Below are 25,986 nucleotides of genomic sequence, written 5' to 3'. Positions count from 1 at the left end.
TCCCTTCTGATACGAGAGGCTCAGCTGAAATATTTTAGGTTAGTGGGACCTTTTCAGCATTACGTGATTTTCCTTTTAACCTGAAGAAAAATTCGAGTATGAAAAGGCAGAACACTGACAGCGATGTTGGTGGGAAGGATGAACCAGCCTGTCTGTCAACAGGCACTGAGCTAATAGTGCTCACATTCCTTTTGTATTTTTCTCCCCGCAGATCCTCCTCTGCCTTCGGGAGGACCCTGCCAGGGGCCTCACCCAGCCTGGGCTGTGGTGCCAGCGGCGCACGCTCCTCTCTCCCTTACCCAGTCAAACAGGAGAGCTCGATGGGCTACAAGATCTCCAACGTGGAGTCTTCATCTCAGGCTGGATTTCAGGCCCACACTGCAGGCCAAGTTTTGGAGGTGGCCAGGGATGAGATGGTTGGATCACTGCATGTTAGCAACAACGGTAATGGCGTATGTGCAGTGAGCGGTGTAGGTAGCGCTGTGCCAGGAGACGCAGGACAACCGTTTAATAATGAAAATGGCTCCTCCCCGCTGGCTTTGTCTCCAATTGGCTCCCGTCATTCAGCGCGGCTGCTCAGTGCTGGCAGTCTGAAGAGACGCTGCCTGTCCCTGGCCTCGCAATCCACCGCCGCTGCTGCCACCGGTTCCCCATCAGCTGTTGGCACCGCTTCTGAGGAGATCAATATCACCGCAATCATCTGCTCCTCCTCCCAGATGTCGATGGTCGCCTGCGTCAACGGGTTCCGTGCTAACCTCTCGCCAAGCAACACCAGCAGCGCCGGCTTCTCTTCCTCCTCCTCCTCCTCTACTGCTTCCCCACCCTCTAACTCCTGCTCACGGGAAGCCCCCCAGAGGCCCCCACCACACAGCAGCCCCCAGCAGGCTGCACTACAGGAGAGCTGTCAGCTGTCCTCACCTGCCACCTGCCTGTTGTCTCTTTCCTCTTCCTCATCCTCTTCTTCAGTGTCATTAGGGGAGCCGGAGCAAGGCCAGGGGCAGAGCCTGGGGCTGTGCGAGGAGCAGGGCTCCATGCTGCAGGGGCGTGGGGCTGGAGGAACAGCTGAGGGAGGAGGAGGAGGAGGCTCAGACGGGTTGGGGCTACTGATGAGTGGGGCCCTGATGTCTGGGGCTCTGCATTCGGGGCCTCAGGGTGGGGGTCTCCCAGATGGGGGCCAAAGATCTGGGGCTGTCCTCAAGCAGGAACCGCTCGATGACTTCTCTCCCAGCGAAGACAAACTCTTTCAGCAGCACTATCATCATCATCACCATCACTTAAGTGGGCGCAGTGGGAATCTTCGTCACGCTCACCACCCACCTCGATCGGCCATGCCTCCGCCTTACCACTTGCACCAATATGTGGGGCCCACCCCCAACGGTCCACTACACCATCACAACCAGCAGACAACTCCAGGCTCTTCCCTCGGACTCAAACCAACCTCAGGAGGCCCTGCGGTGGCCCACGCAGCCCCCGAGCCGGAAGAAGTCGGACGAGGAGGGCTGGTGGATAAACAGGTGTGTCGCTGGATTGACTGCAGTGCTGCTTTTGAGCAGCAGGAGGAGCTTGTGAGACATATTGAAAAGGTCCACATCGACCAACGCAAAGGTGAGGACTTCACCTGTTTCTGGGCTGGCTGTATTCGGCGTTACAAGCCCTTCAATGCACGCTACAAGCTGCTCATTCACATGAGGGTCCATTCTGGAGAGAAACCCAACAAGTGTATGGTGAGTCATCATAAACCACTAAGTTCTTCTCCCACCACAGACCAAAGCCAAAAGATTCAAAACATATACGTAGAATATTGTAAAAAATCCCCTCGTAGTCAGCTTTCTTATTCTTTCTGAAGGTCTCCGGTTGTATGTATTAGTTTAATATGAGTGTAGTTTATCTCATAATTGCAACCATCTGGGATTTTTTTTTGTTTAAATTAAATACAAGCACTTATTTCACAACATAATACAGTAATTCAAGAAGATTTTTTTCTCAGAAAGATACATGTTGTATCCAAAAAAAAAGGACTGGCCTTGCTTCACTGCTGATTAAATTTCAACAGAAACTCTTATTTTGTTTTGGTTGAGAAACAGTTATGATTGTAATTCCCGTATTTCAAGTGGAACATGCAAAAAACAAAAGAGTTTTTCTTCCACTGAAGATGTGAAATGCTGTAAGAGCAGCAGTCCTTCGTCAGCATAAATAGATTTGCGGTTGTATTTGCAGGTAAGGCTTCAGGTTGCACAAATCAACACACTAATCAGCGTCAAGCTGTCACCTCCCAGCGTCCCTTCACGAATGGAAAATGCCCTCCAACCTTTAAAACGATTCAGTCCAAATACACAATTAGTGCACAATTTGTGTAGCAAGAAGCCGTGTTTATTTTCACGGGCACTTCGTTTTTTGAGAAGGGATTCAGATCGTGAAAAGCCAACACATATGGTTAACATAACCAAACAATGCCCACATTAAATGGGAGCTTTAAAAGTTTAGCTGTCCCACAAGTATTAAGTGAGTTGGATTCATATCCAAGGCAAACATGAGGAGAAATGTAGTCTGGAGAAGTGAGACACGGAGGCATCGTCGGGAACGTTCGCTTGTCTTGCTCAATTCCCGGCTTCACCCAAATCTCTCTCTGTCAGCGGTCTTCTTCAGGTTGAAGAATTCATCCAAATCCAAATGCTAATTTAAAAAATTTATTATATTTCTGTAGCGCCTTGTTCTCCAGATCTTGTTTGTTTTCCTAAAAAAAACAGTGGCTCGTGAAATGAACTAAAGGGAGAGGCTGGTTTTACCGTCCTTGTGCGCTAATTAAGACATTCATGCTGAATCTACTAATTCTCATGCTTGCTGTTACACATCTGCTGATCGAAGGCAAAAAGACACAAACTCAACTGTTCCTGCTGTTCTCCCTGCTTTGCGTCACTCTGGGGTATTAGTGTCTCTGCTTCCTTGGCTCAGTAAAAATTTGGAAGTAATTTGCTGTTCGTGCCTAAACTGTTAATTCAGCTTCAGCGTTGCGTTGTATTACAGGCTTTCATTTGTCCCTTTTTTGTTATTGTTGTTATTGTTGCTCATTAAAGCAATGTGTGTTTGCACAGCGGGCACAGCACGTCTGGTGACACACAGCAGATTTATGCGTTTCGTATAGGTGTGCATAAATGTTGCGCCGAGGTGTGTTTTTGGAGATGTTTACCACATGTGAGCACGAGAACAATTCGTCTCAGTGTGGACAAGACGCTGGACTTTGTCTGCGGATGTGAGGCACTGTGAAACTCACCTTAACCTCCTGTTTATGCTCATTGCATGAAAAAACAAAGTCACGGCAATGGCAGTACATTGAATCACTCTCACAATAGGAAGTATTGATTCCATGTGCAGTACAATGAATTGTAACACTCGTGGTTTCCCCCCGGAAAAAACCAACATAAATAAGAAATGGTTTAAAGCTTGCATCAACACATCTAATCATCTGGGATTTAATGTATGTTGATCCGGGACTTCAGCAGATAAACTCTGAGGCCCTGGGAAAATAAACACACTCTGTGTGTGTGTGTGTGTGTGTGTGTATTTGTAACTCTGTTTGTGTTTTTGTAGTCTATACACGTTTAAGTAAATGCTCTGCCCTCATTGGAAACCTTGTGTCTCTGTGTGCGTCTGAAAAACGTCTCAAGTAGCTTCTTATTTTTCCTTCTTTCTTTTTCTGGTGTCTGGGTACGTGCGCTTTTTGCCACTAGCACTGATGCCTCTTGTGCTCCTTGTGCTCATGCAATAGACAAAGGCATTCAAGAATTCGAGCAATTCATATAGAGGAAACAGATGAGACCTTCTGTTTTAGGACCAAATGCTCTAGAAACAACAGGGCTAATCCTTTTATTATCTTTCTAGCGGCAGATTCCAGCAGGCGCTCATGAAGCGAGGCCTGCCTGACATCCAAACATAACACATCTCCCCCCCCCTCCTGCTCCATATATACACTCTTTCTACTTTCTTCATGCAGCTGCACAGAATTCGCTTCATGCTGCATCTTGGCGGCAAAAAGTCATTATCACAACACCACAGTCGTACCTCGTCCCCTGCGTGCGTCTGTCACCTGGCTAATATCTTACCAAATGTCCCATTTGAGAAATAAGTCGACGACTGAATTTGAGGCTCTTAAAATGTTGCGCTACCTTTTTAGAAAATATTTTTTGTTCTCATTCGCTCCAATTAAAGCCAGGCCTGGGTTGTTGCACAGGGCAAGCAAATGCCGAGGGACACACGGGCGAAAAGGAAACAACATAATCTCTCTGCAATATCCTGTTGTGTTTCATGCCTAATTCACTTGTTGTTTTAGTTTATTGCATTTTTTCCTGTGTCTGCATAAATATTAAAAATATATCCAGCAAGAGCAGCCCTGTCATGGTCCTAGACTTTGATATTGTTCTTCTTTGTCAGAGGCCGACCTTGTGGATTTGAAGTGTCTGAAGGCTGCACTGGGAGCTATGAACTTCAGAAAACATCTTTCTTAAACCGCTGAAGCTCTGTGTGCAAAGGGCGGCGTGTTTACATGGCACAGTGACTTCAGGCAAGAGTACAGTGTTGTGCTCTTTATTTGGTTGGTTTGGCAAAGCAGTTTAGATCAAATGTTGCAGAAAAATGTGCTCATAAAATTTTAAAACATTGGTGCGCTTTAAATGTTTTTAAAAGGGGCTTATGTCGCGGCGGGATGCAGGATTTATTCTGCACTTCGAGCATAAATAAAATGTTGCTTATTCCAAGCTGTTTGTGCTAAATGTCATAGTAATGGTCTTTCAGAAGGATTTTGTCATTTTAGAACAAACACCGTTGATGCGGTGAATTATGCGCAGCACATGGCAAGTGCAATTTTGTTTTCATATGGAAACATTATTAAAGCTTCATATAGATATATATGTTTTATGTATTTCAGGTAAAATGATTATTGAGTAGGATCTTGTGAAATAAGGAGAAAACTTCTCTATAAAATGATACATTTAAAGGTTTTCGTGTTGCTAAAGGCCAGTCAAAGAGCCGCTCTTCCATTTCACAATGACAAAAGCCAGCCAGCATTAGCTGCTTAATAGCGCTCTTTCTAAACGTATGCACATGTGTGTATACGGAGACAAACACCAACACACACGCTCGCTCTGACTGACACACAGTCAAAGGACTTGTTGAAGGAAAGTTGGATGTTGAGGCCTGCTGGAAAAAAGGCATAGATCATGGAATTTCCTCTTTCTTCACTGGTGTGAAACCAGCTAACATATATATTTAGATTTACTAGACTGTTTTTTGGAAGAGAGTGGCTGCGTCCCTCTGCAGCAGACGCTCAGATGTAGAGTGCAGCCTGCTGCCAAGATGCCGTGTGTTTCCTGGAGTAAATGGAGTCTTTTGTGAGCAATCAGCTCAGGTGCATGAGATAAAACAGGGAGTGCCATTAGCTAATTAAAACTGAGGTTCAGCACATGACCCGACTTTTCCTCTGAATGCTGCCTGAAACTGGAGCTGTGTGAGCAGTGGGTGCGGGTGGCGAGTGACGCAGATATTAATGTGCCCGTATGAGCCTTGGACACTTTAGAGGCCACAATCTCTGAGCCCAGCTTCTGACTCCATTCACAGGTATTCGTATTAAACTTTCAAATAAGATCAATATATGAACAAGCCAAAAGCTCAGGCTTCAGGCTGCTCTAAGCACTCAGCTTCAGAAATTTCTTTTTCTACTCCTGCACCTGTATGATGTCATTAAGTGCATCCATCCCCAAAATGGCTCTAAGCACTGAAACCATGTCCACCTGTTGTTTATGAGGTGCACTGAAGCCCACCATAAGATACATATTTTGAACTGTGAATCCTGCAAAGCTACTTTAATAAAATCCCAAAATAAAAATGTCTGTGCGTGATTACTTTATGGCACACAAGGAAGCCGAATTACCAAAACAACATGTTGTGTTTCTGTAAGTCCAACAAACGCTGCAAGCTGCACACGCATATTCAGTCCCACATGGTGGGAGAAGATACGTCTGTGTATGGCTCATTTAAAGTAATCAGTGTCAACAGAAGAGAAAGGCAATGGTTTAGCATGTCAGGAGTAACTCCATGCTCAGGAAAGAAAGCGCCTAGTCTGTTAAGTTGGCGCAAACGCAAAAACCTAATCGGGACCTAATAAGGACCTGGAAGAGATCAACTTTTAGCACTTCATCTGAAGGTCCCTCTGCTACTCATTAAATAATTTTCAGCATTAGCTTTGTCATTCATTCCCCAGGCAAATGAGTTCATCAGGTAGCTACATAATTTCTTTCTACAAACCCATAATTCCATCCTGTGGCCATCCTCTGTCTTCCTGTCATATCAGCAGTGCTGCTTGGCAGTCCAGTCGTCATGCTATTAGTAACCCAACACTGTCCATATGTGATAGTCATATGATGAAATTGCTGGCGAAGGGGCTCTGCCACTGATGTTTTGGCATATAAATGAAAGCCCTGGATAGATGAATGTTGCTTGTTTTCCTTGTTGAGGAGCCCCGGCCAAGTACTTGTCAGGCCGAAAAAGTTTTCCAGTCAATCTTTCTCAGTAATGTAGTCCAGTACTCAAGAGCCTCCCTCCCAGCATCACCCCACCTTTCCCTTATTGTTCAGATCTGAACATAAGACTGCTTTGATGTATTCAACACACACTCAATCTACACAATGGCAAAATATACCTCTATTTCCCCTCCTTGATCTGTATGGTTAGTGCTTTATTTAAAGACAACATTTGTAGTTGATTAAATATTAATATAATCACTAGACTTGCTTTTAAATATTAAATGTAATTTTATGCTGCCGTTGGGTACATGTACTTTAGTAAAGTTTGCCAGCCCCGAGCTGGATAACATACAGGAAAAAATATACATTAGAGTAGATTTATATTTTAAATGAAACGTTTCACAGTGAAGAAAAATGAAAACACTGGGGGCACAAATTCCTACAAAAAGTAAAATCTTTTCTTGTCTACCTGATTATTTATCATTTAATAAATAATAATAAAAAACAATAAAGAATCACTGCCTAATGGCGGATTCGTGGGTTAAAGTTGCCATAAATAATCTGTTTATTTTAATGCCAATTTTCATGCTTTAGAATATTTAATATGCACTGAAACAGAATCTGATTCAAACAGGTTGAAGATTTTCTCATTTTCATTTTATTTCAACATTTAATATCTCAAATCATTTAACTCTGTTTCAGTTGTTTCTACACACGTTAGCATGTCAAAATGGGATCGCTATGTTTCTCAGCTATTGCACAACAGGTCTGAAACAAGTTTTCACAGTCGTTTTTCTTCCTCTTTATCAAATGTCGGATGTAAAAATTGCCAGTGGCACACCAAAAATGCAGCTTGGTTGGTATCCAGCTCCACAACTTGTCTCACTGATTGTTTGTACAGAGGAAAATTGCTTGACTTGGGCCCATTCATCGCAAAAAGTGTCACCAGCTTACATGTCTAAACTGCAGGGTTGGAGCTGCTTTGTGTAGAGGTTTTGCAACTGGAGAAAAATGTGTTAGGACAGAATGTTATGTGAGGTTTTAGCTTGGAGGAAAAAGTTTGTTATTTAGTTACACACACACTTGACAGAGCATGTAAATCAGTGCGTGCGTGGGCAGGTCTGATCTGTCTATAGCTAAACAACAACCGTCCACAGTGGCAAAACTCCTGAACGGTTCATGCTTGATTCTTGCTTTTAGAAATAACCAACAATGTATCACAATATCAGCAATAGAGCATTTCTTGAAATCTGTATCCAGGTCACCTACAGCCTTCAACCTCATAACCTGATCAAAGCATGCAGGATTTGCTTCATGTGATCACACTTTAATCGCATTTCTCTGGAATGCCATATTTTGAGTTTCCCCATTTCCTCAAACTTTTTACCACACTCCGGTATCAGGGGCGGCTGGTCATACATTGCACAGACATTGTGTCATAATTGTGTTCCATCCAAAACCATAATTGGTTTAACCTCTCTACTGAGGCAGATCAGTTTACTAATAAATGAGCAATACGGAGCCGGATTGTGTGTCTGAGGTCTCCACAATGTTCGGACGGCTGTTTCGGGGATACGTGGAGCAGACAGAGGATAGATTGATGGTGAAGATCTGTGAAATCCTGTTTAGACTCCCTTCTAGACTCCTAAAAAGGACCCTGGTTGTTAGCGCTCAGTAGCAGTGCTTTCGCGCTGTGTACAGTCACGGATCATGTGCATTATGTGTGCATAACCGTTTCTCTGCAACAGTCAAACAGATAATTATAGCCACAGTTTGTGGTATTTTATAAAGCTAAGGCATAACAGGTTCTTTCTCTTCTGAGGCTGCCATCCTCTCCAACTTCTCGTATTCACACGCCGGCCTCGTTTTGTGCCAGACACATTTGTGCCACAGCAGCCGCTCTGTAAACACCCACCAAACTGGCTGGTTTGTACTATGTGTGCTCTGTGTCCGTTGAACAGAAGTAAATCTCTTAGTGAATCCACGTGTTTGCTTTTTTAAAAATTATTTTTTGCTGACTCGTTTGTGCTGCAGAAGTTACTGCAGAGTATTTATTCCAGAGCAACATCTACCCCGAGCCATCCTCGCATCTCCAACCAAAAAGCAAATAAGAAGGACATTTATACACACCGGGACTACTTTAGTGTCAGGGCCACAGTACAACCCCAAGGCGGCAGTATCCATTCGCCCACCCGGGCACGTACACGGCACCAGACCTGCGAAGACCTGCAGCCAACGTATATGTGAAACTGAGTTGCTACCGTACAAAATAAACACTAGGAGAAGTACGAGTAAATTATGTAGCGAAAGACATGTTTACGTTTAGGGTGTCAAGTTTAAATTATGCACCGTGGTGTTCTGTGGTTAGTGTGCCGGGTTTAATTTGAATGTTTGTGAGAAAAAGTGAAGGCTGAAAGAAACGGAGCCAGACAGGCAATCCAGCTCCACTGATGTCACCCCAAAAATGACATTTTTGCCCAGAATTCATCACAAGGCATTATGCATGACAAGTGATTTGGTATGCACCGAATGCAGACGTTAAGAGCATTTTTGAAGCATTAGCAAGGCTGCTGCACACAGAACTTGAGCTTTTGATACAGGTCGATCAAGCCTTCGAAAGTGAGACCGTGTATATGTGTTTACGTTGCCCTCCAAAGATTGAAGAGAGATTCCAATGAAAGAGTCGAGGTAGAGCATTAAACTATGGTGGAAAATGGTGCAAAGCATTGATTGAAAGCAGTGGAGCAACACATTACTCAATAGGACATAAAAGGTCAGGATACACAATATGTTTCAGTTTCCTATTACCCTATTTTATGATTGTGTGACCCAGCAGAACTGGCACCACAGAGACTGATATTTAAGCAGGGATTTACCTCTCTCCCATAGAGGTTTATGTCCTTAATGATCTTTGTTGCTGTTCGCTTTTAAAAGCATCTGTTTCATGTTCAATCTGTTCAGCTTTGGATTTAGTTTAACATCAACGTAAAAAGGTTTATTTCGAACCAGATTGCTTTCGTTATTTGGGCAGAATGACAGTAGTACTGAGAAGCCTTTAAGTTAAATCATATCCATTTTGCGCTGGATTCATACGAGAGGCAAAACAAACAAAGCATCAGTCACCCGTTCAATTTCTTTTCTTTTTTAACAAAATAAGGCCAAGAAATGTAGATTAGGTCATGCATGAACTGAAGTGCAGTTGGGAAATAAATGTTGTATATTGGGAAGATGTTGTAACGGGCCAGTTCAGTAAGTGCTCGTATTACACCTAAGATAAACATATGAGTGATGAGAAGTTTGAAGGAAATATTCTATAAATATGAAAACATCTACCACAGAATACCAGTGAGTAGAAGAATATTGGGTTGTTTTTGTTTTTTGTACTATTGGTGGATCGCTGAGTGCACGGTAATTGCACAGGAACGACTGGAGCGGTTTTCCAGTGCAGTAAATGCATCTTCTGATTGAACGGGAGGCACAGACGTGTAAGTGTCGACTGCATTATTGAAAATACGAATTGAGAACTATATACTGAAATGTGGTCGAGTGATTTATTGAAATGTGAATGAATGGCGATGTTCTTGCGGAGAATGCCCGAGACACGATTGGACTTGACACATCGAATGTGTAGCGCGGCCTGATATATTGCAACCAGCCTCATCCACATAACTGGGAACTGGACCTCGAAGCCCACGGAGAGCAGAAAAGAACACACTTGGCACGGCGAGGAGTGAACAAATCTAGGGGCACCACGGCATCGCAGTTGCACCACATTTCTTAGGCGGCAGCTTTTTTACCCAGAAGGCTTTGTGGTCTGGTCCCCCTCCAGAGGGTTGCATAAATGCACTCTCTTCCCCTTCACCCTCCTCGAGTCCTTGGGCTGGTGTCGATCACGGTGCCATGTTGACCTATTGTTTAATTTTGCTGGCATGTTTTTTGTTCAGTACTATAGCACTTCTGGCATGGAAGTATTTTGATTGGCAACTCTCTGGCCTTCAGCAATGTTTATTTGTTGTCACGTCAGAGTTATAGAGTTGCCAGTGTGTGCCACAGTAGGCGTGATTCTTTAGACAGCTGTGTCAACTCTTGGGTTGTGTGGAATAGTTTGCCAGAGAGGGAGAAGGGCCTTCACTTTTTTTTTTTACCTAACAAGCCTGTGCGGTACAGAAACGCTTGATTCCTCCTGTTCGTTATGTTAGGTCGTCACACACATGTTTAAATCACTGCGCAAGATGGAAAACTAACATTCATCTTATCGGCTGAAACAACAAAAAAGGGAATGCAGAAGAGAAGAGTGTGCGTGTCTGCATAACAATGAAAATAAAACTTGGCCGCTTGTAGTACGAACTATTCTCTGACCGCAGCAAGAATCCAAATTTTAACAAAATAAACACTTAAGCACTTTTATACTGTTAAAAAACAGCTACTGGCAATGTACTTTGGTTTACTGGGTAGGTGCTGTGGTTAACTAGTGGGCGTGTTTTTTTCCTTCTAGGGCATAAACGGTTAATGTCAGGAACTGTGGTCAGAGCAGGGGCATCTTTCCAGACCTGTGGCAATGTGCAAAGATGCCAATTTCTCCATTACCAGCAGCCTTAAAGCAGTGAAATGAAATCCAGTCCCAAGACCTGCAACGTTTTGAGCAAGCAGGGTGGCACATTTTCTTGGAAGGTTTTCAGTCTGCGAGATTAAGGGCTATGCATGTAAAGAGGAAGCAGATCAACACAAGGCAGGTTAAAGTATAAAAGAATTCGAGTCACAGAAGAAGGAGAAAATAATGGATGGCTGGTTGGAGCCAGTAAAAACTTTGCCTCAAAGCACAGACTAATCGTCACATTGGACTCGTTTTACAGCATGTGTCAAATAATTAATAAGAGTCATAAATCTGATCAATTAAATGTAATTATTTTTGTCACCAGTGGCTCTTGGTGAATTGGCGTCTATCGTCTCCCAATACCAACAGTAAAAAATGGAGACACTATGGAGACCTCCCAAAGTGTGGGGCCCGCCCCCTAGGGGGGAGAGAGCCATTGCAGGGGGGGGACGAAATGCTTGGGCACTGCTAGCACGGGGCGCCCACAGAAACGCAAAGCAGGAGATGAAGCATCGCTGAATATGTTTCCAAACCAACTTCATTCTAAGACAAAGACTAGAAAATATGGTGAAGCATATCTTCCCTTTGGTTTCACCTGCACAAGTGCCGAGGTAGGTCTCCCTGCAGGGTTGGTCTTTCCTTCGTCGGGAGCAGCGCTGGGCTGTTCAAATCACGGACAAACAGGATCCCACATTCTTGATTTTTAGTTCACAAACACTTGTGACTAGTTGTAATGACTAACTACTCCTGACATGTTGGAGATGTTAGCTCAGTTAGCACAGTTGTTTATGTTTTTAAACCCATTTTGCACAGAGAGACATTTTTTGAAAAATGTATTGATAGCAATGTTGAATATTATTACACAGAAAAAAAAACAACTACACGTAAAATAATCCCACCGTGACGCCTCTGCCTTTGTAAATAGAGGGACAGTAACTGTGTGTAAAACCTGCAGACAGTCAGATTAACAGTATTTTGTCTCTATCTGCCATTCTGCAATTCATCTCATGTAAACAATAACGTGGCGCACAGCTGACGTGAAAAAAGGCACATACCTTTGACGTTGCGTGACGAACTCTGTATTCCTCGTCCACACGTAAACGCAAAAACTGAGTTTTAAAAAATCTCCGTTTTCGGTGATTTGAAACGCCGTTTACGTGGACGAAACAGCTGCGTTTTCAAAAATACCCGTGTAGGTGCAGAGGTAGCGTAAAAGAGTTAGTAGTTTAATTTATTACTACCTGTAATTTATCGCAGATTACTTGTATTTGCTTAATTGTTTACTAAATGTTTGAGGTGTGAAATAAACCGCAGTGGAGCAAAATATGGGTGTGTGTGGTTGGAGGATGTGGCGAACATTTTTCTTGCAAAACAAAGGGGGGCCCAGCAAGAAAAAGTTTGTGAACCGCTGCACTAAGGTATAAAACACTCCATTGCAGTGCAGGAGGAGCTTATTGGCAGAAGAGGGTAAAAGAGAGACAGCAAGAGAAAGCGAGAGTGCGAATGGACGCAAGTGTGAGTGAAAGGTGCTGAATAGATTGAAGCCCGAGTGTTAGAGGATGCCGTAGCTCATGGGTCTGTCAAACAGGATCCTGCATTGACTGCCAGTAACATCAGTCCAGGCGCCGGCTCGGAACACAGATCATGTTTAGGATTTTCGTTGCGTAACCCCCAGTCTGTCTTTTTCATGGCGGGTTCGGATTTCGTGAATGGGTTTATAATTAATGTCTTGATGGTTACTAATGGCCGTGGCCCTGCAAGCTTTGTGTTGCTCTCTAATTAGCCATTATAAATGCTTAGGATTGCTGCGACTGTAACCGTGCTGTCATGATACAAAGTGGGATGGCTCTTTCAGGAGCTGAACGGAGCCATAATAGGATCATGTCTCATCCCCAAAATAAACACCCAGAATCCTTCTCAAACACAGTGGTCATTGCATCGTTAGGGAATAGAATAGAATAATCCTTTAATTGTCCCACAAGGGGAAATTTGGGTGTAACAGCAGCACATATACAAACAAACAGTACACAAGACACAGAACAGAAATATACACAATTTTTACACATTTACACGAAGGACAATGGTTACCAGAAACAGAGTACCGTACCGTTATTAAATTAAATAAAATTAAATACAGATAAGAGGCAAACCCTTGTTATAGTGGGAATCAGTTGAACACTGATGCAAGGAGACCTTACACTGTCCAAATCAATTCTTTAACAATTAAATTAAGCCAGATGTGGAACATATTTGAAAAGAAATAGTTTTGAGACAATAGTGTTTCTCACTACATTGCTAAAGAGGACCAACAGTTCTGCGACTGAGTGCAGTAAACTGTTGGTCTTATTGGCTTTGAAAACAGCGAGCAGGTCAGCAACCGATCGCAGTGTTTTCTTCAAAGCAGCTTTGGTGCAGTAACGCAGTGATGAAACAGCAATAAGATGGAGTCAGTCTGCAATGAGTTTCCAATTGAATGAGGTCAAATTGACAATTACATGCAATCTGTGCGTGATAATACAGCAAATAGCTGTGATAATTCAGCAAAAATCACAAATCTGTTGCCGTCTTCACACTCAGAAATTCACATTAACTGCTTATATTAGAGTCCAACCAGAACCACACAGATATTCAGAAATTTCTCCTCAAATAGCGACTGCAGGATGGCGATTATCTGCAAAATGACCTTGGTGCTTGACAGCCTTGCTGTTATTTAGCAATGTAACTGGAATACAGCTGGCAATCTCCTATGCACAGGTTGACTCAACCTGATCAGTGTCTTGGCAGTCGGTCTGCTTTTATAAAGGAGACGGCAAACTTTTGCCACAATCTGAGTTGGACTGAGGTTGTTTGAGGGCCCGTTGCCTCCTACCAGGCGACCTGTGAAATTTCCTTGCAATCAAAAGTCATGGCCCAGAGGGGAAAAAAAACAAAACTCAATGCAACCACCGATTTTTCCTTTTTGCAAAGAGGCTGCCGATCTATTTTTACTCTCGTGTCACTGAGGCACGAGCTGTTTGATATGTATGCAATCAATAATACTGCTTTAAAATGAACTGCAGATTTGGCTCGTTTTCATTCAGTCGAGTATAAAATATGTCCACGTGAAAATTATTTCTTAACACCCTGAGCCTTTGCCCAGAAGGAAAATTAAATATGCCAGTGCAATTTAGCTGGAATTACGTTTGGTTTTTCCGCTAACGCTCCATGATAGCACAGTAAATATCCTTTTCCCTGTCAGCTCACTTCATCTCAATAAGAACGTGACCCTGGATTTTTTTTTTTCCGCCTCAACCTGATGAACCCGTAAAACCCGGGCTGCCAGGTTTAAGGGGAAATCACATCTTAGCTCCCTAATGTGAAGCAGGGCTGCAGAGCTGGTCGACTTTTGAACGAAGGTCTCTGGATCACAGCAGGTTAAGTGCTTCCATGAAAGCTCACCGTGTTGTTGTGCACCCAGGCTTGCACCGTGCCAGGCCTCCACCGCGGGAGCAGGGGTTCAGACCCATCACTACACTTCCTCCTCAATCTTCAGCAAACAGCGTGCGAGAGAAACAAAACAGCTGGGCTGGCTCATTATGTGAGCCCCATTTAGTCATCATAGGAATGCTTCCTGTTGTGCCATCCACGTAGTTTTTAATCTGGCCCCAAAACTATTCAGGCATGAGTGCAAAATAGCTGTTAAGAACAATTTCTTTAGTCATTTACATGACTACTTCCTCCCACCAATTTATCGGCTGAGCTCTTGCTCTGTTTTCTTGTTCATTCGCATCTGGACAACACTCCCTCCCTCGCAGTCATGTGTGTGTGTGTGTACTCATATCTCACATTCATAAATCAAAAGAAATTAGACAGGAGGCAAAGTAGAAAAGATGCTTCAAAGCAGGCGGGTGTGAATAAATTTTTCATCTTATAAACCAAAAAAGCCGCTCGCTATCTTTGATTCTGTTTAATGCTCTATTCACAGCAGATGAAGCTGGCTGCTAAAAGGATCTCGGTTCACACTGGAAATGATATGTGTAAACTATGTAATGCGAATGTTTTAGCCAAGCTGTGTTTAATTTTGTATCTTGACGAAGCGCATGAGAAACCTGCCTCTCCTTAGCTGTCTCGTTGAATCATATGGATATAATTTCATCCATTTACGTTTTTCTGCTCTTTGCTGTGGTTGCCACAGGGCATTTGGAAGCCGGCAGATTAAATGCACATGTTTCTCTCATCCGCAGCCGGGGCACTCTGCTCCACAGCCTTCCCTCGGAACAGATCCTGAAGTGTTGGTGGTTTTCCTCGTTGGTCAGGGAAGAGAAAGACACCTTGTGATAAACCAACTCATTCCCTCAAACTCCCTTTTTCATACCTATAATGTTATACAACCTGCTTTTGAGCATTGGCACTTTATACCATGTTTTATTTGGCAGTGTTTTCATTTGCAACCAACACTTCTTACCCTCATCTTGCCTGCTAAGAAGTCCTTAATGTATGTATTGGGTTAAAACAAATTATAGAAAAGAAGTCGTGACTGTTAGGCTCAGAGAATCTTTTAATGGGGAACCCCCAGAACATGAGAAATGGGGAATTTCATGCTAGTTAGCAATTAAACTCGTTAGTGAAAGTGCTGATGTAGAGATATGTGATGTAGGAGGGATTTGTAGCAACTCCATAAAGGTGAGCAGAAAATCCTGGAGCTATTTTTGGGGGGAGGGGAAATGACTTCTGCCAATGATGACCTTGGCTGCAAGGGCCACAGTCAGATATTATTTTTCAGGAGGAAAAAACCTCTGATTTGCTTCTGATTCTGTTCTCCTCGTACACCATTCATCAAGGCTTTTAATCAGATTTCTGTTACACATGTCAGCAGCCATATTTCCCGCAGCACCCGTCCATAACGGCCAGTTTGTTCCCATCATCCGCAGCTCCGGCAGGTTGCTAATGAGCCGCTGCATGTGAGGAGAGCGGTACACTGCTGCCTTTTAGCTCTGAAACTGTTTGGCCTTTTACCTGCCAGTCAGGAGTCATTTCCCATGAAGGCCTCAGGCACGACGCACCGCCACTCTTCTGCATGCTGGGCCCATAATCTGTCTGTTGTGATCGGCGGCCTGTCCACCCTTTCAACCCGCTCTCGCCCCCTTCAGCCGTGTCAGGACCCCGCTGTCATGGCCAATGTTTACTATGCTACTGAGCACCCCCCAAATCAATGGTGAGATGGTGTCAAATGGGGCTCAAATCCCACCACGCTGCCAGCGCCGCTCCCCTCGTGCGGTCATCTGCTGGTTTACCTTAGACAGAGGTTTTCAGAGAGGAAAACTAAACATGTTTAAAGCAATTAATGTGATTAGCTCCGCCTAAAGTGTTTGCATAGATAACATCAAAGGTAAAATCCACCCTGTGTTAGAAGCCTCAGCCACCAGAGCTCTCTGTTTATACCACTTCAGCCTGTGTGTTTTAGTCAGCTTCTCATGGATGATGCAGGACCCCACTGATGTACAATATATGCTTCTTAACATGTAAATATTATTGTAAAGGCTTTTTTTGGGGTTATTTTATTTTTTTACTCCAGTTGGAAATGAAAACACACAGCATGACATATAAAAAAGCCACGATAAGACCAAATATGTCCACGTGAACACTTTTAATCCCCTTGGACATCATTCAGCACAAGCAGTATACATGTATTTCATTTAAACACTAAATGAAATGAAGCTGACAGGGATCATTTGGACCCGTAGATCGGCCACGCTTTAACGTCTTACTTTAGCAAAACATTTTCATGCAGGGTTTCTGGTACAAATTCATGCTTAGAGGTGACAGTGTCTGTTGGTTTCTCAGCAGGCAGGAAAACCTCATACTCGGGCCGTCTCCATGCAAACTGCAAGTGGTGATCCCGCAGTAATAATATGCTTTACACGATTAACACGGTTTCCCCAGCGGACCCCTAACTATAATTCAACCTCAAATTTATATTGCAGAAAAAAAGGAGTGAAAGAGTGATTATTCCCTTATACATAAATAAACTTTTGGCACGTCAATAATAGCCATTTTTGTTTTCCGAACTCAAACTCCCGGCGCCGTGTTTCAGCAGTAAGCAGAGACCTTGTCTGTCACGAGTGGTACGGCAGCATGGATGTTCATTCGCACAGATTTTATTAACTTTTCCCACCTTGTTTTCATCCAAAACATTTGCCTGGTATGACTCGAGAATAATGTTTTCCCGCATTACAGCATTGTATGATGTGAACTCTTTAAGACGTTTTTATAGCTAAATGCTGAACCCCAGACAGCATGTGTTTGTGTAGTGTTGGGGAATTGTGAATATTTTTCCTCATCTTTCATTTCAGTCTGGCAAGCAGACGTTTAGCTGTGATCATACTGCAAATTTTCTGCATTTTTTTATGCTTACTTTGATAGCGTCTCAGCTTTACAAGCTTATCTTTACCCAATCGAAGCTCAGCAGTCAGGGATAAATTATGAAGAACTTGAAGCAAGTTTATTTGTATACTGGAAATAAAAGGTATTGAAGCCTCGATTTTAGCATTATGGCTGTTAGGGGAGAGCATTATAGCCTCAAAGTTGTAGGACATTTGCAATACTGGTATGTATGAAAATAACAAGAAAAATGCTGAAAAATACTCTACTGGCTTGCAGGCAGCAGCATTTATTAGTGCAAAAAAATGAAGGGCATTTTCTATCCTTCTTTTTTCCAATGAACTGCTGATGATAGACATTCGAAGTGTGAATCTGTCAAGGTGCCAGCAGCAGCAATACAGTACAATAGTACTGGGATGAGTCAAAGGTAACCACGAACGCAGCCCAGGTGGTGTTTTTCCCTGGAAATTAAGTAAAAGTGCAGCATAACTGCTTAACACGCTAACAGTCACCACCTTGTTACGCTCCAGAAACCTGTACAATATTGTCACATAATAAAAAATGGAAACTGAAAAATACTTTCTACCTGGGATGTTGTCTGGGGTCGAACATTTGATTCAGCTGCTTAAAGCCCTCTTTTAGCTCCATGTAATTGCATCAATAACCTTCCTGTCATATGGAGTGCAGCCAGCGAGTCTCCTGCGAGACCTTTCTTGAGTCATTTGTTTACTTTTGGGTTGCACATCAGCAGCTGCTAGCATCTCCTCCTTTCCAGCCGTCACAGCCCGGCTGTACTCGACGGTGTGTTTTTGCTTCAAGTGGTGAAACAAGTTTGTTGTTTCCACCTTTTTCAGTAACAGTTTTCTTCCATATTTTATTACTGTGCTTTGTTGGAGATCTAGCCTCTTGTAGCCAAACAACTTCCATACTATTAAAGAAGCTCTCATTTTAAGCACTATATCATCATCATGACATGCTACCGTGCTGACAGAGATGTTTGGGCTTTTGTTGTTGTCATTTTACGATTGTTTTACATCATTTTAATTTTTCCGTGCCAAAAGTGGCTGTATCAGCTAACTAGAGCAAATTTGGCTAGTGAGGTGCATCCATGGAGTGCAAAGTTGCCTCACCTTTATGGATCTAGCTGAAGTGCCGATAAGCTCATTCTGTGGCAAGGGGTCCATCCATCCTGAATTCACAAGAGTCAGTACTCCTTCTTTAGAAAGGTCCGAATTGAATTAAACTTGCACACAATGATCACCAAATGGGTCTTCACACAAACTGTGTTCAAGTCAAGCACATATGTGTTGTTTTATGGACGTTAACCTGTGAGTTGTGAATGGTACAAGAGCCGGATGAACTACTATGTCATGGGTGTTCTAGTTTTAACTCACCAAATGAATGCCAGCATCCTTCCTTCATGTTTGTCAAAGAATTGAACAAACATATGAACTTGTTTACTTCTGCTGTAAAGTTGAATCTATGAACTTTGAGTCACATTTGAATCCAGCTGGAGGTGGCCTTACAAGGAAGCGCAGACTTTGACGGTTTATCAGCTGCATTTTTAAACCTCAGAGTTTGCAGCTTGACTGAATGAATTTGTTTATGGGCCCTTTGGTACGTGTTGTCTTAACTCGAGGGCCTCAGTTTTATCCATTTACAGCACAATGAGACGAGTACAGATTATGCAGACCTTGGCTGGAAATGCTTCATTTCAAACTTCAATACATTTTAATTGCTGAGTGTTGAAAATTGATGAGAAACTGTTTCTCAGGTATCATAGTGCCACCAATATCCAGCTACAGTTTGGTGAGAAAATACAATTTTAAGGCATTAATAGTCCCATCTTTTTTTTTTTTTTTTACCAACTTTTTTAGTCAGTCTCATTTTTATTTTGCAAATTATGATGGAAATCAAATGGAAAAATGCAACTTATTAAGGTGAAAGGAAGCTTTTGTTCCATAGTCATCCACCCAAAGGTCTTACAAACTTTATGAGGAGCTATGCATTGAGTAGCCATAATTGGGCAGATTAGGACTCTCTTACTGAGCTGCTCAGTCACATGCATAAACCTGCAGATCAGCATGGTCACCCAAAACGGCTCTACCATGTCAGGCTTAGGTTTCGCCTATATTAAATGGAGCCTCAGTGAATAGAAGGTCCTGCCTGCACTGTGCGAGTGAATGAAGAAGACCAGGGATGAGTATTGAGTCTAGATGTAGCTGAAGGACCGTTAGAAAAATGGTGTCACTCTCTCCTTAGCTGTAACCTGACCTGTTGTCAGGAGGCTTCGCTAAAGGTCAGGGTACAATGGATACAGTGGAAAGGCCACAACACCCCTATAACAGCCTTGGAGCTGCAGTTTTATTTTGGTTGAGATCCATTCGGGCCGCTTCCAAAACTGGTTTTGAGTGGAAAAATTGTTTCCTGTATGAGACTTTGTATAAAATTTATGGTTTAAGAATTTTATAGTCATATTTTGACCAGAGTGGATGCTTTCCTGGCTCACTCTGAGTGTTTTAAATTTTATTTTCTTGACATGGTTTGAACGAAGCCCTCACTGGGTGACAGAAAAATGACTGTACAGAAGAAGAGTCCTGACACAGCTTTTGCTTTTATACCGAGTGATAGTAAAGTGCATGAGGGTACGTACAAGTAAATAGAAAAAAGTACCAGTGAACTGAACTTCCTTTTCTACTGTGCACCAGTAGACTTTGTGACTCTTTACACAGCATCCACTGTAGGGGGGCTTTGATGGGGACTGCCCTTTCCACCAGCCTGCTGTGTTTTCTCCTTAAGAGAAGAAGCGGATATGCGAGAAGCTTCATGAATCATTCACATGTTAACAAATCTGTGGTGTTCATTGGCAGAGTGGTCGGGATCAAATGAGCCAAGCTGGGTCGGCTATGAGCTTGTTTACAGTCACTGTCACTTGTCAGTCTAATGAACTATACACAGCAGCACACTTATCTCATGCTATGCATTACAGCCCATTAACTGCTGCTGTACGGCACACTCCAGTTTCCCAGCAATTTAGATGGCAGCCTCGAGACAAGAGCACTGCCATGAATGCGGCTGTTTTTCAAGTGGATGTGCTTTTCAACAAAGGTCTTTGGATCTGCAACATAATAGCCATGGAAAAAAAATGCTCACACTTATACCACCCACATTATTAAAGTGGACAGTTTCTGCTAATTCCCAGGTCCATCTTTTATTCTCTGCTTTACTAGAGTGGCTTTGCACGAGTGAGTTCAACATAATCTTTATTTCTCTGGTATTGAGTCTTCGTGCAAAACAAATTGTTTGCAAAGCTGCATTTAAGCCAACTTTCTTCTGATTGGCTGACCCTTGTAACCGAAAGGTTTGAAGCCTGAGCTTGTGAATCACAAGTTGCTATCCTCGTGTTTAATCTGAGCATCTCCCACCGTAACAGCGTAAAAGGTTTTCTTTAAGTATTTAATTTCTTTTCCATAGCTAGTTAATATATCGTTTACAGTGAGCTCCATCTGTGTGAGTAATTATGAGACTGAAGGAAAGATTGGAACAACTTATCTCTGAGTCACATGCACACACATATACACAACCCACACGGTTCTAACGTTTGCCAGCTTTACACTGATTGATTTAAATTCTTTTGTGTGCATGCATGTGGGCTTTTTGCTTATTTTTCCTGTGTGGTCCTGAGCATACCTGCCAAAGTGTGGTTGCCTTTGTGCTCTAATCTCTGTCTTCCCTCCTCCACAGTTCGAGGGCTGTAACAAAGCGTTTTCTCGTCTGGAGAATCTGAAGATCCACCTGAGGAGCCACACAGGAGAGAAGCCGTACCTGTGCCAGCACCCTGGCTGCCAGAAAGCTTTCAGCAACTCCAGCGATCGGGCCAAGCATCAGCGCACTCACCTGGACACGGTCAGAATCGAAGCCTCTGCTCTCTCACCTCCCCCCTCCCAGTGTTTCACCAGAGTGTTTAATCTGAACTACTGATGTTTGCATATGTCGTTTTCATTCACTTTCTTTGAAATCCATTTCGGGATTAGTTTGAGGAACTTATCTGGATACCGTACTGCAATTGCATCACATCAGCCTCAATGTCAGGATGGATCAGGATGCTTTAAAAAAAGGACAAAAAAAATGTAAAAGACTGTTTGGCAGGAGTGTGAAGGTGGGCAGAGGCGACTTCTGTTGCCCTCTACTTAGCACCCACACTGATCTTTGAACTTTCAATAATACATCGCTGTATAGTTTCATTCATTTCATTTGTAGCCGTCGCGTTGGTAACTCCTGCCCACGTTCAGACATGTAAACACTTGACAGAGTAATCCAAACCACCTTTGTTTTACTTCCTGCTAAAGTAGGCGTCTCCATGATCATACACAACCAAACACAGACTACGGCTGGCAACAATAAACGTGACTTTTTGAATGTCCCCTCGGTGTGTGCGTGAGTGTGCATATCATGCGGTATCCCTGCTCTGATTTTACAACATTCAAACTTTTCTAAGCCCCGATGCCTATTTCCACATCATGACAGTGTTAGACTTTAACTTGCTGTCAGTCAGTGAGCCGTGTGGTATTCTCACCCACTTTCCTCTTGCAGTGACATGCCACAGATCATTAAACGATCAGTGTCATTTGGCCAAGTTGCAGCTTGTGCCATAACAGGCTTGGATTGGTACTGCAGGCTCAGACAGAGCTTTGTCTGTTTCTCTGACCCGTGGAACGAGAAGGAAAGGTTGAGTCAGCCATTGCTGCCACTCGTCATGTCTCAGTAGCCCCACCAATTTACCACCCACTTTATCACCATCCGTATGCCAGCACAGCTAGGGAGTAAAGAAGTTGTTGGGCTCAAATTATATTCTTAAGTACGTTGGGTTTCCTCTGCAAGGGAGAAATTTTTTACTTTTTTCCCCTTTAAGTCAATAAATCGACTCTTTTTAAATTTTTTCTGACATCTGTATCTACAGTCTGCGTTTGAAAGATGACTTAAATCTGATTTGAAACAACCAGCTCAATATGTGCCTCCCAATAAAACGCTGGACTAGAGCACTTTTAATCGTACAGTGCCCAACACCATCGGGTGAGAGCATGGATAGGACAAGCAGGACTGTAATTAAGTACTCTGTGAAATGCACTACACACAGGTACACACACACACAGGTCTTTATCACCAGATTCCACATTTATTTATAGTTTTCCCTGGGTTATGACTGAACACAGTCTGACAGCTGTCGGTCCCAGCTGATTTCCCTCTCCCTCCGCTCCTCTCCGTCTCACTATAAAAAGGGAAGGAAAAAACCATCAGTCCAAATCGCCATCAGCTGTTCTCACCGGCATCTCCAGCACCGCCCCGTTGAGCTCACCGCACCACTCCTCCCCTGCAGCCGTGCCCGGGACCACACCTCCGCCACACACTCATTTACTTGAATTTTGTGTAATTTTTTAATGTATTTCTATGTTCTACTTATACTATATCCTATTTTAGATGCAAATATTCTGCTTTGCACCATTACAGATCAATCTACCCTACCACCATTCCCTACCAAGCATACACAATTATGCACCACTGCTTTTCATGCACGTTGATGGTTTTCTACACCAGTTTTATTTCTGATTACATTTCTGAGTTTAAGGTGTGTAAGTGTGCGTGTTATTGAGTAGTTATTTGAAGGAGTATTTATAAAGGGGGCAGCTGTGGCTTACATGGTAGAGCCTACAATGCTAAAGCTCAGTGGGTCAATTTTTGTTCCTCTAGTCTGTATTTTTATCGGTTTAGCCGATGGCGCGATATGGCAGCCTCGCTTCTGTCAGTCTGCCCCAGGGCAGCTGTGGCTACAACTGTAGCTGCATCGACCAGTGTGGGAATGTGAGAGTGAATGAAGAGTGGAATTGTAAAGCGCTTTGGGTGCCTTGAAAAGCGCTATATAAATGTAATCCATCATTATTATTATTATTATTATTTTGGAGTAAGAACCAAGAGTTGCCTCCAAAGCATCAAAAAGTACTGCATGAATGTGTCTGACTGACTGAATAAGACTTATAAGCTATGAGTGCTTGATTTGATTATCAGTACCAGTCCATTTATTAAAATTTAATTGCTTAGAAATAAATAGGAAAAATAAATTCAGGTGTTGTGCCAAAAAGTGATCGTCGGGCAGAAAGTGATCCGCGTGAGCGCGCAGCTGCTTAAAGCTGTAGCGCCCAGATTACTTACAGCTACTTCTGTGCAACTGATACAAGATGCGGTAAACTGAACACAGCTTCAACCGTCTGTTTGTTGGAAAATAGTAACGCGACCGCTCCGCATTTGTTGTTAGTAACAGTAACGTCGTTGTAACGATAGAAATAGTAATTAGTTAGATTACTCGTTACTGAAAAAAGTAACACCGTTACTCCAATGACTGAACACTGGTAATGCTGAGCGGTTAGAAAAAGAGTAGCAGTGGTCAGGTAGTGTCACCCTTGATTTTCTTCCCAGAAAAATTAATTTTAGCAGTATTTTTGTAACCAGAATATTTCCCCCTGTTTTCACTGAACTAGCCATTCACCAATACTTTATTATATGTAACAGTAAATTATTAAGTAGTAAGAGTAGAAATGTTAATGCAGACTTTGTGTTATTCTGTCAGTGTGGGATTTTCTTCCACTGCACACTCTTTCCACAGTAGTCCAAACGATACAGCTAATCTGGGACCCCGATGCTTATGGCCTCACATTAACACCCCACGATGGCTTTCACTGTGCTGCCCGGTCGGCTGCGCTGCCAGAAACACTGAGGAGGAAAATCATCTTAAAGCTTAATTATATTTATCCTACACAGAAGTTTTACTTCACTCTTTTATTTTTCTTTTAAAGTCGGGGCTCTGCGCTGTATCGAGTCGGTTTCTTGGCAAAACAAACAGAGATGAGTGGCATTATAAGCACTTTGGAATGACAACAGGTTACTTAAGAGAAAACGTTAAAGTGCAGAGATAATAAAGTCTGTAAAACTTATGTTACTGAATGTAAAAAGTAAAAAAATCTCTATCACCATCCTTCATTTTAATTAGAAAAATGTGAAATGAAAGTGGTGTACTCCATCACAGTGTATCAAGTGTGCATAATCACATAAATGCTTAATTATTAAGAATACTCCTCAACATGTTTGAATAAGATAATTTATACACTCACTAGCTACTTTATTAGGTACGCCTTCTAATACAGGGTTGGACTACCTAATTCTTCATGGCATAAAACTCGAGTACTGGAAACATAATTCAGAGATTTTGGTCCATGAATATTGTTATATACACGATAGCAATAATTAGATAGGCTGTGTCATTTATACAATGGTCAGTTTGTTCTCAGGGGTCCAACATGTGCCCAGAAAACATCCCCACACTTTTACAGCAGCACCAACCAGCTTGAACTGTTGATAAAGGCATGAAGGATTCATGCTTTCAGGTTGCTCACACCAATCCTGACCCTACCTTCAAAATATTGCAGTGAGGTCGTAGTTTCCTGTTCTTGTTCTTGCTGATGGGCACCTTGTGTGGTCTTCTACAGCTTCAGCCAATCTGCTTTAGGGTTTTATGTGATCTGCATTCATAGATGTTCTTCTTTAGTTACTGTTACCTTCTTGCATCAAAAAGGCATTCCTGTTGCTTATTGAATGTTTTCTGTTTTTAGGCCGTTCTATGTAAACCGTAGAGATGGTTGTGCAGGAAAATGTCCGTAGATCAGCAGTTTCTGAAATACTCAGTTTGAACTTCAGCAGGTTGTCTTGAACACGTCTATATGTTGCTGCCATGTGATTGGCTCATTAGACATTTACATTAACGAGCTGTACCTAATGAAGTGGCCAGTGAGTGTATTTCTTACGCTGATATATTATAGTGTTTGTCTTTAAGTCTTTATACATTATTAATCATGCAGTATCGGTGCTGTCAGTAGCAAGAGAGATGGGTTTCATTGCTGAGTGAGTGCAACTGCAAGTGAAATACGATGCTTTAAACCCTGAAAAACTAATAACCAAAGAGATGTTGTAGTATTCAAATTTTTGTCAACTGATTGTCTTTTCTTTTCATCCTTTGTCTGGTCTTCCTTTTACCTCACATTATGTGTCTTTCTCAGCCGAAAGGTAGGACTTTATCTTTGCCTTTACTTACATAAGTTTCATATTTACTGCATGTTAATTTTTCTCCTTTCCTTTACAATTTTCTTTTTTAGCTGCTTATATTATTCTGTGTCTCTGTTATTAGAAAAGCTAAATTTATACATTTTGCTCCGATAACTGAACAGAAATATTTCCTCTCTCCTCCCAGAAACCGTATGCATGTCAGATCTCCGGTTGTACCAAGCGCTACACGGATCCCAGCTCCCTACGCAAACACGTCAAGATCCACTCAGCCAAAGAGCAACAGGTGCGTAGGAAGGTAAGACACTCTCTGCTAGAGTGAGAAACAGGACAAAACACCTGTGTGTAGTGCAGAGGTTTAAAAAGAAACATCGTAGAGGAACCAAAAGTATGTCAGCTGTTACCGCT

General features: G+C 42.7%; 1 protein-coding gene across 1 annotated transcript in view; it reads left to right on the top strand.

The window, feature by feature from the left end:
• Window positions 1-25,986, top strand: part of glis1b (GLIS family zinc finger 1b) — an 80,394-nt gene that overhangs the window by 35,200 nt on the left and 19,208 nt on the right. The window contains exons 4-6 of the mRNA XM_084921090.1: window positions 212-1,724; window positions 21,214-21,375; window positions 25,766-25,876. Of these exons, the coding sequence (XP_084777216.1) occupies window positions 212-1,724; window positions 21,214-21,375; window positions 25,766-25,876 (1,786 nt within the window). The remainder of the gene's footprint in view (window positions 1-211; window positions 1,725-21,213; window positions 21,376-25,765; window positions 25,877-25,986) is intronic.

The sequence above is a fragment of the Perissodus microlepis genome, chromosome 23 (assembly GCF_051167445.1).
Source record: "Perissodus microlepis isolate ML-2025 ecotype Zambia chromosome 23, ASM5116744v1, whole genome shotgun sequence".
NCBI lineage: Eukaryota > Metazoa > Chordata > Actinopteri > Cichliformes > Cichlidae > Perissodus > Perissodus microlepis.
This window is presented reverse-complemented; position numbering and strand designations above follow the sequence as displayed.